General features: G+C 38.4%; 1 protein-coding gene across 8 annotated transcripts in view; it reads left to right on the top strand.

The window, feature by feature from the left end:
* Nucleotides 1–10,219, top strand: part of GPHN (gephyrin) — a 787,688-nt gene extending 777,469 nt beyond the window's left edge. For all 8 annotated transcript variants that reach the window (XM_044664832.1, XM_044664830.1, XM_044664831.1 and 5 more), the window contains 2 exons: nucleotides 4,778–4,874; nucleotides 9,914–10,219. In XM_044664832.1, the coding sequence (XP_044520767.1) occupies nucleotides 4,778–4,874; nucleotides 9,914–10,047 (231 nt within the window). In that variant the 3' untranslated portion in view covers nucleotides 10,048–10,219. The remainder of the gene's footprint in view (nucleotides 1–4,777; nucleotides 4,875–9,913) is intronic.
* The last annotated feature ends 2,839 nt before the right edge of the window (nucleotides 10,220–13,058 follow it).

Raw genomic sequence — 13,058 nt, 5'->3', positions numbered from 1 at the left:
TCACAAAGACAAGCGCACTCTAGCACAACTGTCCCATCAACGTCGAGACCACATATATACTATATAAGGTTCTCTAGATGGTCATTTACCTGAAAAATAGATAGAATTAAGAATATCCTCCCTTTTCTTTCTCTTCTCTAAATGCCCTTAAAAATAATAGCTAACATTTACATAGCACTTACTATACGTCAGATAGTGCCTTATAATTATTATCTCATTTGTTCTTCACAACAACCCAGAGAGATGGGTGTTATTATTATCCTCATTTTATAGGTGAGGAAACTGAGATAGATAGAAGTTAAGTGGCTTGCCCAGGGTCACACAACCTCCTTGCAATTTTATTGCAAGCTAGTAAATGTCCAAGGCCGGATTTGAGCTCCATTCTTCCTGCCTCCAAACCAGCACCCTGTCTACTTGCACCACTTAGGTTCCTCTAGGCTTTTACTTATGAGGTACTTCAGAAAAATACTGTGAGGGGGCAGCTGGGTAGTTCAGTAGATAGAGAGACAGACCTAGAGAGGGAGGTTCTGGGTTCAAATATGACCTCAGACTTTTCCTAGCTATGTGACCCTGAGCAAGGAACTTAACCCCCAATGCCTAGCCCTTACTGCTCTTCAGCCTTGGAACCAATACAAAGAATTGATTCTAAGACAGAAGGTAAAGGTTAAAAAAAAATATTGTGTGAGCAAAAGTAATCCATAAAGATAGACTTAAAAACGTCACATTGAATTTGCTTGCTCTGCTTTTTCACCAGAAATGCTGTATTATTATATAACATAACATTGTATTTCTTTACATTATTCTCAGAAATGCAGAGAAACTGACAGAGAACACGCTTCCTTAAGCTATAAGCTATAATAATTATGATTTTTATTATAGAAAAATATAATAATTACTAAAATGTATATACATTTTATTGAAATATCCACCCTGTTTATGGTTCATTAATAAAAATGCTATTAGATTTAATTTTTTTCTGCTCAAAGTGCAAATAGTTCATGAATTTAGCTGACAGATATTTTCAAAGCATTTCTTATTTTGAAATTAATTGTATTAATGTCCTTTGTCTTAATATCACAGCCACTTCTAGATAGAATGTTCCTCCACTATTCCTCAACAGAGTTTGAAAACAGTTAAGCAGCATGAGACAGTGAAGAGGATCATAAATTCAGAGTTAAAAGAGAATTTGGAGGCCGTGGGGAAACCGAGACCTGAAAAAGCCATGTACCTTGCCCAAAGTCACAGAAGTAGTGACTGAGGCAGGATTTATTTATTTATCTATGTATTTATTTATTTATTTATTTATTTGTAACTCTTACTTTTCTGTCTTAGTATCAGTTCTAAAACAGAAGAGTAGCCAGGGCAAGGCAGAAGGGATTATTAAGTGACTCACCCAGGATCACACATCTAGGAAATATCTGAGGCCAAATTTGAACCCAGCTCCTCCTGACTTCAGGCCTGGCTCTCTATCCACTGAGCACTGTAGCTGCTCCTAAGAGGCAGGATTTAGAGCAGGGGTCGGCAACCTTTTTGGCTGTGAGAGCCATAAACGCCACATTTTTTAAAAGTAATTTCGTGAGAGCCGTACAGTGCTCACAGTGCACGCTCCTGTAACAGCGCCTGAAAAAAATTGACTGTATGGCTCCTGCAGAAAGAGCCATATCTGGCCCTCAAAAGAGCCATACGATTTAGACCCTCTGACTCCACAGCCAGCATGCTTCCTATTGTTCTCCACTGAAAGCTAAATATGGAGCCCAGGCCCTGAGGGTTAACTTGGCTTTGCTATTTCCTCTCCAGGGAGCCAGAGTCCCTTTGGGCTCATCATCTCTGACCTCTCTCAGCTGACAGTTTATACAACATTCTACACCTGGATTCCAGGGGGAGGAACCCTCCTTCCCCCTTAGCTTCTAGGGTTGAGATTCCTCATCCCAGCCCCCTTGGGATTGGGCTTCACTTTAGTGTTCTATTTATTTATATAATTGTAGTCGCCATGTGTGCTGTTCTGTCCCCCGAGCATTTCAAAAGACCAAGGATTTCAAAGACATGCAAGATGAGCCATCACATGTGAGGCTGAAAGAGTGAGAAATTCAAGTCAGAGATCAGAGCATTTTTTATTTGAATTAGTGAAAAAATAGGAAAAGGAAAGGGAAATAAGATTTTTCAAGGTCTTTTAATGATCGGATCTCTGAATGTTAATAAATGCCACTGCAGCCTATCAGAGTTGATCTTTTAACTGTGGTCATGCTTTTGTAAGCTACTGGGGGAAAAAAAGATGCCACTAGAATTCTCTCCATGTGCGCGACTCTAATTAAGTCAACATATTTCAGTGTTAAGGAGACTACCAGATGAGTGGGTTCATGCCAAAGATGAAGCCAGTTGAAGATAAAGCTTACTCTGTTTAATGTGCACATTTTGTTTCTTGTTTTTTTGGGAGGGGCTGGGCTGGGAGGTAGAAGGAATGGTAGGCTGGAAACCTTTAGAGCCATATCAGGTATTTGAAATCTGTGTAATTTGTTCTCAGATGCAGTGTACTGATTTGGTATTTGCTTATTTATATACATATTTTCTTCCCCCTGGAGCATGTAAAGGGATGCTTTCATTTTATCTTTGTTTCCCTAGAACAGTGCTTGGAACTTAATAACTATTTGTTGATGGGCTGAAGCAGATTGGTTTCAAGGCCCTGGCAGGCAGCACTTTAGAGTGCCCTTATCTCCTCAGTCCAAGAGGCTCAGGAGCCAGTCTAGGCTTAGGCTTAGGACAAATCCCTCCACGTGAAACCAAGGTGAGAGCTTCCTACTTAGTTCTCAGTCAAGATTCAACTGAACTCTTTCCTAGGGATTGGAGAAAACAGTTACCCATTAGCATTGGGTGGAGCTATGTGGAGGTAAAAGAATGATCCCATAAACACTTCCCGGCGGGAGAGATGGCAGATACCTATTTTTTTTGAAATGGTTAGGAGTTTTTTAATCCCTCTGATTTTTTTTATAAATAAGGCTCAATACAGTCTTACCTTCATAGTTACATTCAGATTTCCTAAAAACTGTATAGATTTTTAGCTCTTTGCAAGAAAAGTACTGTATAGTCACAGTATTGTTTATGTGATTGGGTTTTAATTTTTAACTTCATACAAATGACTATTTTTTTTCACTGACAACCCAGGTCTTAAAACAAAGCTTGAAGGAGGACACCTTAGAGATTTTCTGCTCTGGCCTCATTTTGTATATGAGAAAACTAAGGCACAAAAAGGCCAAGTAATTTGCTCGAGTTCATACAGAATGTGGCAGATGTAGGAACGGAACCCTTGTCTCCTGACTCCCAACAGAGTATTCTGAAGGCTACAAAAAGAAATCAAAGATCTCTACCCCAAGGAAGATATCAATGTGATTATAACATGAAACAACCTAATTACATTAGATTCCAAGGATATTAGTCTGAGAGGACAAGCCCTAAATCAATATATAAGGAAAAAATGGTTTAAACTAAGTTCACTAAGTCACATGAGGAGCAGAGAGTAAATGAGTAATCAAATGGGTGAGATTTAATCAGAAAAGCCTTCTTGGAGGAAATATATTTCAAGCCAGGTTCTAAAAAAAGATAAAGAGCTTGGATTAAGAAAGGAAGGAATTTCTAAGAACATACATAGTACATGGGTGGAGGATAGACCTCTTTGAGACTGATTTACTAAAGTAATCAGATTTCCATCTTGTCAAAATTTATATATTCATGATCTCTTCTGGTTGCAGTAAACTGAAGATACATAAAAGGTTTCTCTGAGGGCAACATTAGTTCCCATATACTGGAACAAGCTGTATTCATTCTGACATTGAACTAAATCTTCTATGAGCTATGGGATATAATTGTGTGTTATTCAACTTTGTCAGAGAATACCTTTAGGCATCTACCTTGTTTCTTGTACCTATTGTTTCTTTAACTTATCAGATTTATCACCAAGGGTAAATTAAAAGACAAACATAAAAGGAATAGTAGTTAAATCTCATTGACTTAAAGCCTGATTAGTCAGTCTATGATATAAAATGTGGGCGTACTGTTTTTGCTTTTAGTAACCAAAGGATTTCATTGTCCTTTTCCATTCTGTGGAAAGGAGTCACCCAGAAGAATTTTTTATAATGTCAATGTTCTGGTTAATCCAGATTGTCATAACCCTTTGAAAAGATTATATTTATCATCTATCGTGATGTCTCTTCCTTCACATATATTTTTATGTCTATATAATATCGGTATCCACCTATGCATCATGTAAATTACATGTCTGTGTGAATATATGTATATATTTTATATTTCTTAGTATTAGAACACTAATGACAAACTCTGAAGAGACAAGGGAAAATGTACTGTATCTTCATGCTGGGATTTGTTTTTTTCTCCTATTCAAGTATATTTAAATTCTTGGAGAGGATTTCTTTTACTACCTGACAAGCTGCTTCAATTCTACCTGATCTGTGCTGGATATTTTTTAAAATCACTGTGATTCGGCAGGCTTATAAACAACCTTCTCCTCTCCACTTAGCCTCTTACCAATCAGGCATCCAAGTTTCCAGGCCTTCCTTCCTCCTCATCCCACCAAAGGGGCCCTGACCTTCCCCAGCCATTAGGAGGGATAGTGATAAGTGAGAGCAGCCCAGACCCATTGCATTTGTCATGTCCACCACGCTATATCAGAGACTGGAAGAAATATCTCCGGTATGCTGGTCTGAACCAATCAAAACCAATAAGAGGAAAACAACAGGTTTGGTTTTTTTACCCTTTGTCTCTACAGTTATCATGTGATGTGAAACTGGATCCTCGCCCAGAATATCATCGGTGTATCCTGACTTGGCATCACCAAGAACCACTGCCTTGGGCTCAGAGTACAGGTTGGTCATTCCCGTGTTCAAGAATCTTTTCCTACCTGGTCTCTGTGTATGATTACTTAGCTCTTTATATTGACCTTAATAGGTTTAGATGATTGGAAATTTTCCTTTTGAAAGCTTGACTCAGTATTCCTGCAGGTTTGGGCATTCTGACATAACAGGCAAGAGTTAAAAATTAAAACATAGCTCCTTTCATTTTGTTTAGCTAGATAACTATCTGAATTGCAAATGTGGAATTGTGGAACACCTTTTATAAGCCAATTAGGAACAGAAAGGGGAAAGAGGAGGAGGTAGGTCCCACAATGCAGAAGGCTCAGGTGGGGTGAAGTGTCCTAGAACATTCTCTTAAAGGGATGATCTGGGTCCAGTTGAGGATATAACAGGATCTTTTATAGAAGCCTCATTCTACCATGTTAAGATGACTTTCCTCTAGTCCAAAATGTCAATACCAAGGAGTAGCAGTCATGCGTCCTGCCAAGGAGTATGATGGGATCATTCCTGTTCCTCTGGGCAGCTCCCTTGTAGCTAGTTTTTCTGCTTATATGAAAAACTGATCAATAGAAACACATCTTCAACTATATTGCAAGTAAATTTGCATAAATGCCTTTTAAGCAAAATCTGAAAAAATAAAATCTTAACAAAGAAACTAAACGCAACTGCAAAGTCTGGAAGTGGGGACATACACGTATTTGTCATCATATAACTAAAGCCGCTTTTGGTTTCTAAAGCAATGTCACAATTTTCTGTTGCATTAAGTCTCTTCCATTCCAACTCTCCGACTCCAAAATTCTTGGTCACATATCCACTGTCTCATAGAAACACAGAAGAAAAACAACTGCTTGATCACATGGGCTGATGGGGATATTACTGGGGATGTAGACACTAAATGATAACTCTAGTCCAACTATCAATAATATGGAATTAGGTCTTAATCAATGATACATGTAAAACCCAGTGGAATTGTGTGTCAGCTATGGGAGGGTGGGGGGTTTGGGGAGAGAGGGAAAGGACATGAAACATGTAACTATGGGAAAATATTCAAAATTTAAATTTAAATTTAAAAAAACCATATCCACTATCTCTAATCTAGACACAAAGACTATAGGTCATGTCGGGGAGGAAATCATCCTATCATATTACTACAGAGTATGGAAAAAGACTTTACAAATTCCTCATTTTCTGTCATATCAAATGGGTAGCCTGAGTATTGTGGCATTTTGTGAAATGGCATGAAATATAGCCGATTAAAGCTATAAAAGGTAGCTTGCTAAATTTGACTTTGTATTCCTTCAAAGTCATTCCTAACAGTCACAAAAACAAAAGATGATCTGATAAAGTAAAATTTGGTTATAGAAACACAGTTATGGCCATGTTGTTCCCTTGCTCTAGAAGCTCCAGTGGCTGCACCATGACTCCAGGATCAAATACAAACTCCTCTGTTGTTGAAAGCCCTACCTAGGAGCGACTAGTTGGCTCAGTGGATAGAGAACCAGGCCTGGAGTCAGGAGGATCCAGATTCAAATCTGGTCTCAGGTGTTCCCTAGTTGTGTGACCCTGGCAAATTAATCCCAGTTGCCCAGCTCTTACCCTCTCTTCTGTCTTGGAACTAATACTTGTATGGATTCTAAGACAGAAGATAAGGACTTAAAAAAAAAAAAGTCCTTCCTAATCTGACTCTAAACTACCTTCTCATCCTTTCTAGATATTATTTCCCTTCGACTATCTTTCACTTCAGCCAAACTGACCTCATTTTGCCTCACACAACACCATTTTTTGTCACTGTGTCTTTGCTCAGACTTCCCTCCCTAAAAGATGCTGGAGAGATGACACATGTAAACATGAAGTGACCCGAGGATGGTAGATAGTGCTAGCAACTATGAATCAGAAAAGGCTTCCTAAGTGGTGATACCTGAGCTGAACTTAGAAGAGAAAGATCTTTAATTGCAAAGATGAGAAGGGTTTGCATTCTCAGCATGGAGAAAAATGTATTCTCATGAATAGAAACAGGAAATGTGATGTCAGATTCAGAGAACAAAAATTATTCCCATTTGGCTAGAAAATAAAGTGTGTGAAGGAGAAGTAATATGAAATAAAGGTGGAAAGACAGGTTGAAGTGACTATGGAGGATGTTTAAATCTTGCCAAACTGAGGAGTTTGCATTTTAATCTAGAAGATATAGGGAACCAGTGTTTTTTGTTCAGAGAATGACAGCAGACCAATATCTTAGGAATACATGTTTTAATAATTATGATGGTATAGTGAGGTGAGAGAACAATTAGAAGAATAGAATGCTAGGTAAGAGGCGATGATCTGAATTAGGATGGTAGTAATTCAAGTAGAGTGAAAGAGAAGGAAAAGATGTAGAGACTAAACCAACAAGACTTGACAACTTATTGGATGTGGGAATGGGACTGAGGTGAGAGGCAGAGAGAAGAGTCAAGGATGCCAGCAAGGCTCTATACCCACTCTGAAGAAGAGGTATGTTTAAGGGATAAGATTATTAGCGTCATTTGGGATATGTTGGGTTTGAGGTGGTGATAGCACTGCAAGGTAGAGATGTCCAACAGAACAGCTGAATATTCGTGAGAAAGATTATAGAGATAGATTCATAAATTAGAGAGTTATCTATGTTGATAATTTGAATGAACTCTTTGGTCATCAATGAGATCTTCCAAGGAGAGATTATAGAATGAGAAGCAAAGGAAGCTTAAAACAGACATGGGGGATACCTACATTTAGAGGACAGGAGATGGATAATGATGAGAAAGAAAACTAAGGAGAAATTATCACACAGGTAAGAGAACCAACAGAAATGAAAGTCATGGAAGACAAGGCAATAGAGAGTATTCCCAGAGGTATGGGTGATTATCAGTCTCTAAAGCATCAAAGAGATGCGAGGACAAGACCTTAAAAAAAGGTGGATGGAAGATGAAAGATTTTGAATTAATGATCGAAAATACAAACTCCTTGAGGAGAAAGGAGGAAATGGAATCAAGAGTGCATAATGAGAGTGGTTGGCCTAGACAAGAAAAAGGGTCTCCTTTCTCAAAGCCTGGAAAAAAAGAGGTCAGATGTATAGTGCTTTTAAGATATGGAATGGGAACATAAAGAAACTGACTATATATAAATGGCTTCCATTTTCTCAGACAATGAAGAGGCAGGGTCTTCTGAGAGAGGGGTACATAGACCTTGAGGAGAGAGAAAACAATCAGAGAAGAACAAAAGGGTGCAGTGCTGCAAAAAGCCCCAACCCAGATAACATGACTTTATAATGTATCCATTGGTCACAATTGAGTGGCTTCCTTCAGTAGATTTTAGTAAGTTGGTATTAAGAGAGAAGGTACAGGCCTAGAGACAGGAGGTCCTAGGTTCAAACCCGGCCTTAGCCACTTCCCAGCTGTGTGACCCTGGGCAAGTCACTTGACCCTTACCAATCTTCCACCTATGAGACAATACACCGAAGTACAAGGGTTTAAAAAAAATTTTTTTTTTTTTTTAAAAGAAGAGAGAAGGTAGATGGTAGCATTGACTCATAGTTCAGGACTAGCAGCACATGATTGGTGGTAGGACAAAGAATTCAAGAGTTGATAGAAAATGTATAATTGAACTGATCATTTATACTATAAATTAGTTAAATTATACATTTTCGGTCAAAAATATAAATTTTATAGGGTCAAGATTATGAAGGAGGAAAAGTGTCACGTAGGCCATGGAACTTGAGGACACTGAAGACCTGGGAGACCAACTTGTTCATGAGAGTATCATAGTCCCTAAGTAAGGGGGCAGAGGTTGGGAAAGAGAAGAAAACTATAAACCAGTTATTAAATGAACTCTTGGAGGAAAGTAGAAGAGTGACCTGCAGGCCATCCGATTATAGCAAAAGAAACCTGGGCCAAGTGATATATATGGATGGAGTGAACTTTAGAAGTACAAAAGTTGCAGACCAGTGGTAGTGTTCCAGAAGTAGCAGGGAAAAGCAAGGAGTATCCTTCCCCTTCTTTTTGGCCCAGTTTTTTTGTGTTATGATTGCTGTTCATGTTTATTGTTGGGGAATAGCAAGTAATGTCTTTTGAAGAAACCCAGATTTTTGTAAGTACCAAGAAGTTGAAAAATGAGAGAACTGTGTGCCCAGATGGCACCAGGGAAAAAAGAAGGCAGAGGGTACAGCTAGGTAGTATAGTGGATAGAGAGCCAGGCCCAGAGACAGGAGGTCCTCAGTTTAAATCTGGCCTCAGATACTTCCTAGCTGTGTGACCCTGGGCAAGTCATTTAACCCTAGTCATCAAGTCCTCACCACTTTTCAGCCTTGGAATCAATACTTACCGTTGATTCTAAGACAGAAGGTAAAGGTTTTTGACAAGGACTTGAAAGAGAAAGAAGGGAGAGGAGCACAGGAACTGAGGTAGGGTAAGGCCAAGCTGGATGGGAAGATGGCTCTGGAAGAGGTAGCAAGAGAAAGGTTTGTACCTCATCTGGTAGGGATTTAGGGAAGCCGTAGAGTGGAACAGCACAAGAAACAGTGAATCAGAGCCCCTTCTCTGGGGTGGGCTTGAGGGCCTACTTGAAGAGGGTATGGGATGCAGGATGTAGGGAAGACAGAGAGACAAGATTTTGAAATGAGAAATTGCATTCATCATCTTTATGACTTGAAAAGTCTCTTGGAGTAATGTGAGACCTGGTTTTAAATCCTGCCTTTGGCACTAGCTGTGTAACCACAGGCAAGTCATTTAACCTCTCTGAGCCTTCATTTCCTCAACCGTAAGTCCCACCTTGTAGGCTCATTATTGTGAGGGCCAAATGAGATGATGAGTTTTATAAACCTTAAAATACCACCTAAATGTCAGCTCTTTTTCATTTTTTTCATTAGGGAGGTAGCCTCTGTGATCTTTACAGCCCCATTTAGCTCTAACATTCCAAGCTGCAAGAAATCAGAGCCTCTCTTTTCTATATTACTTGCATTTTTGTTCAATATGTTTTCATTTTGGAAAAAATGCCTCAACAACAATCGATACTATCTGCTAATAAGGACCTCTGTCTTGCAGGGAATCAGATGAGTAGTCGTCTGATGAGTATGCGCAGTGCCAATGGACTGTTGATGCTACCTCCAAAAACTGAGCAGTATGTGGAACTTCACAAGGGCGAGGTGGTGGACGTCATGGTCATTGGGAGACTATGATGACCCCCAGCGAGAGCAAAGCTTTGATGCATGTCTACATATCATTGACTGTATCCTGTAATATGCAACGGCACAGCTAGTTTTTTCTGATTTGGATAAAAGTTGATCAGTATAGTCAACACCTTGACCTATATTTCAAATGAATTTAAATAAAAACCTTTTAAAAAAAAAACACCTAAAAAGAAAATCTTATCAAAGAAATTTCTTCTGATTATATCAAAGCAACTTTTTCCTTTCTTGCAATTGCTTTGTGTGTTCAATGCTAGGTCTGATAGCGGTAGCTTTTAGTAGACAGCAGTAGGTGCCTGCAGAACTTGTGTTTTCTCATCTTTAAAATACAACTACTTATGCTCTTTAAACAAGGCTGTCTGCTTATTTATACTAGCTTAGGAAACACTTGGATTTCCCTTCTTAGTATGCTTCATAACCACTTCACAGAGAGCTTTGGCTTGTTCTTTCTCTTGTATCTTGTGTTTATGTGCACAGTGCCAAAAGAAGACTGACTGTGTGGGGATCTCGCTCTACCTTGGGGTGTGCCACCCCCTTTACAGCAGGGTCCAGGGGTATCTTTCATCCCAGCAACCACCCGGCACAGTCCTCTTGGGCAGTAACTGAATACCTTTTATTTGAACAAACGGGAAAAAAAAAATGCTTCCTTAAGTGCTGACAGCCTTTTTAACCAATACATTTAAAAATGTACAGAACTAAAAAAAAAAAAAATTAAAAGAATCAAAGACTGATCTTGTACAGATATTAGTGTTACCAGCATTCATGTGGAAATTAAATGAACAGAGAAATAAGAAACCTAATGTTGAACAATTCTGTACCATAACATTTTCTGTAATGATATTAAAACTTAATGAATAAAAAAAAAATCCTTGATCATTATTTAAAATTTCATTGTGTCAGCCTCATTATTTGAAAAGGAAAAGGCTGGCTTGCCCTCTCAGGTAGCGTGTATGGCAAGACTGAAAGGAAGGTGGAAGATACCTGACAAGGTAAGTTAGGCTAATCAGAGACTTTCACTTCATAAATGTTTGAGTCAGATAATTATCGAATTTAGCATTTTGTCACAATAGTTTCAACACTTTGGAGAAGAAGGCTTAGTTGACCAGAAAGGAGAGAAGAGTAAATTTAGCTGATCTGATGTTTAATGGCTCAGAACAAGTAGTGTCCAGCAAAGGCTAGAGACTGGAAAGAAGTATTACAATTCATTAGTTTAGAAGAGAACAAGATAAGACAAACAAACTGAAATTCAGAAACCTGTAAGAAAAATTGTATGTGAAAACCCAGGGGATTTTTTAACAGTTTTAAGATAAAAGCGGCCAATATATTCTAATGACCATGAGGAATTCAACAGGTATTATAAATATCGTATTGCTGGTGAGGGCCTTAGAGGAAAAAACAAACAAACAGTATGTATTTGTTGAATTGGCTGAGAGAGCTTACTGAATGGAAGGGGGAATATATTTAGAAATTAAAACACAAAAACAAAAACTCTCAAAACATTTTTTTAATTTAAAAAGTAGCAAAAGCTAAATTAGTTCATTTTTTAAGAGGCAAAATGATTGAAAAGCAAGAGTTAAGGGGAACAGCTAGATGACACAGAAAATCTAGCACCAGGCCTGGCGTTGGAAGGACAGGGGTTCAAATTTGACCTCAGAACTAACTAGCTATGTGAACCTGGGCAAGTCACCTAACTCTATTTGCTTAGTCCTTGCTTTGTTTTAGAGTTGTTAGTAAGACAAAAAAAAAAAAATAGGGATTTTTAAAAAATGTTTTTAAGAGTTAAGCAGTTAAGGAGAACAAATAGACTTTGTATAAAATAAGGAAAAGAAGAAGAAAGGAACATAAACATTTATATAGAGCCTATGTGCCAGGCAATGTGCTAAGTAAATGCTTTTACAAATATTATCTCACTGGACCATCACAACAATCCTACAAAGTAAATGCTATCTATCATTAGCCCCGTTTTATAGTTAAGGAAAGGGGAGCAGAGGTTTGTCCAGGGTTACACAGCTAGGAATTGTCTGAGGCCAGACTTGAATACAGAACTTCCCTACTCCAGGTCCAGCCCTCTATCCACTGAAAGAAATTACAGAAATAAGACAGTAGTAAATGAAAAGGAAACTAATAAATTATGATCATAGAAAATAAATAATTTAAGTAATTTTAGATAATAGATCATTTAAATAAAACTATCAAATTAGATAGAGAATATATAACTATAAATGAATCATGTTATAGGATAAAATGGAACATAATAGAACTATTAATCATCTGGGTAAAATGAGTCAAGAAGTATTTATTTGCTAGGTGACAATGATACAAAGACAAAAACCAATCCCAGCCATCAAGGAGCTTGCTGTGGAAAGGCTCCATGTAAAAAGCATGTAAAAAAACGTTGGTTTAAGATGGACTTCAAAATGGGCGACTAAAGAGAGCTTTCTTTGTAGTGGCAAAGAACTGGAAATTGAGGGGATGTCCACCCATTGGGGAATGGCTGAACAAATTGTGGTACATGTTGGTGATGGAATACTATTGTGCTATAAGAAATGATAAGCAGAATGATTTCAAAAAGCAGGAAAGATCTGCAAGAACTGATGCAGAGTGAAATAAGCAGAACAAGGAAAACATTGTACACAGTAACAGCAATATTGTATGATGATTATCTGTGAAAACTTCGCTGCTCTCAGCAATGCAATGATCTGGAACAATCCTGAAAGACTTTTTTTTTTTAAACCCTTAACTTGTGTGTATTGGCTCCTTGGTGGAAGAGTGGTAAGGGTGGGCAATGGGGGTCAAGTGACTTGCCCAGGGTCACACAGCTGGGAAGTGTCCGAGGCCAGATTCAAACATAGGACCTCCCGTCTCTAGGCCTGACTCTCAATTCACTGAGCTACCCAGCTGCCCTGAAAGACTTTTGATGAGAATGCTATCCACCTCCAGAGAAAGAACTGTTGGAGTCATCTTTTCCAGCAGTGTATTTATGGTTTTATTTTGGAGTTTTG

Source organism: Gracilinanus agilis, chromosome 2 (genome assembly GCF_016433145.1).
Source record: "Gracilinanus agilis isolate LMUSP501 chromosome 2, AgileGrace, whole genome shotgun sequence".
Lineage (NCBI taxonomy): Eukaryota > Metazoa > Chordata > Mammalia > Didelphimorphia > Didelphidae > Gracilinanus > Gracilinanus agilis.
This window is presented reverse-complemented; position numbering and strand designations above follow the sequence as displayed.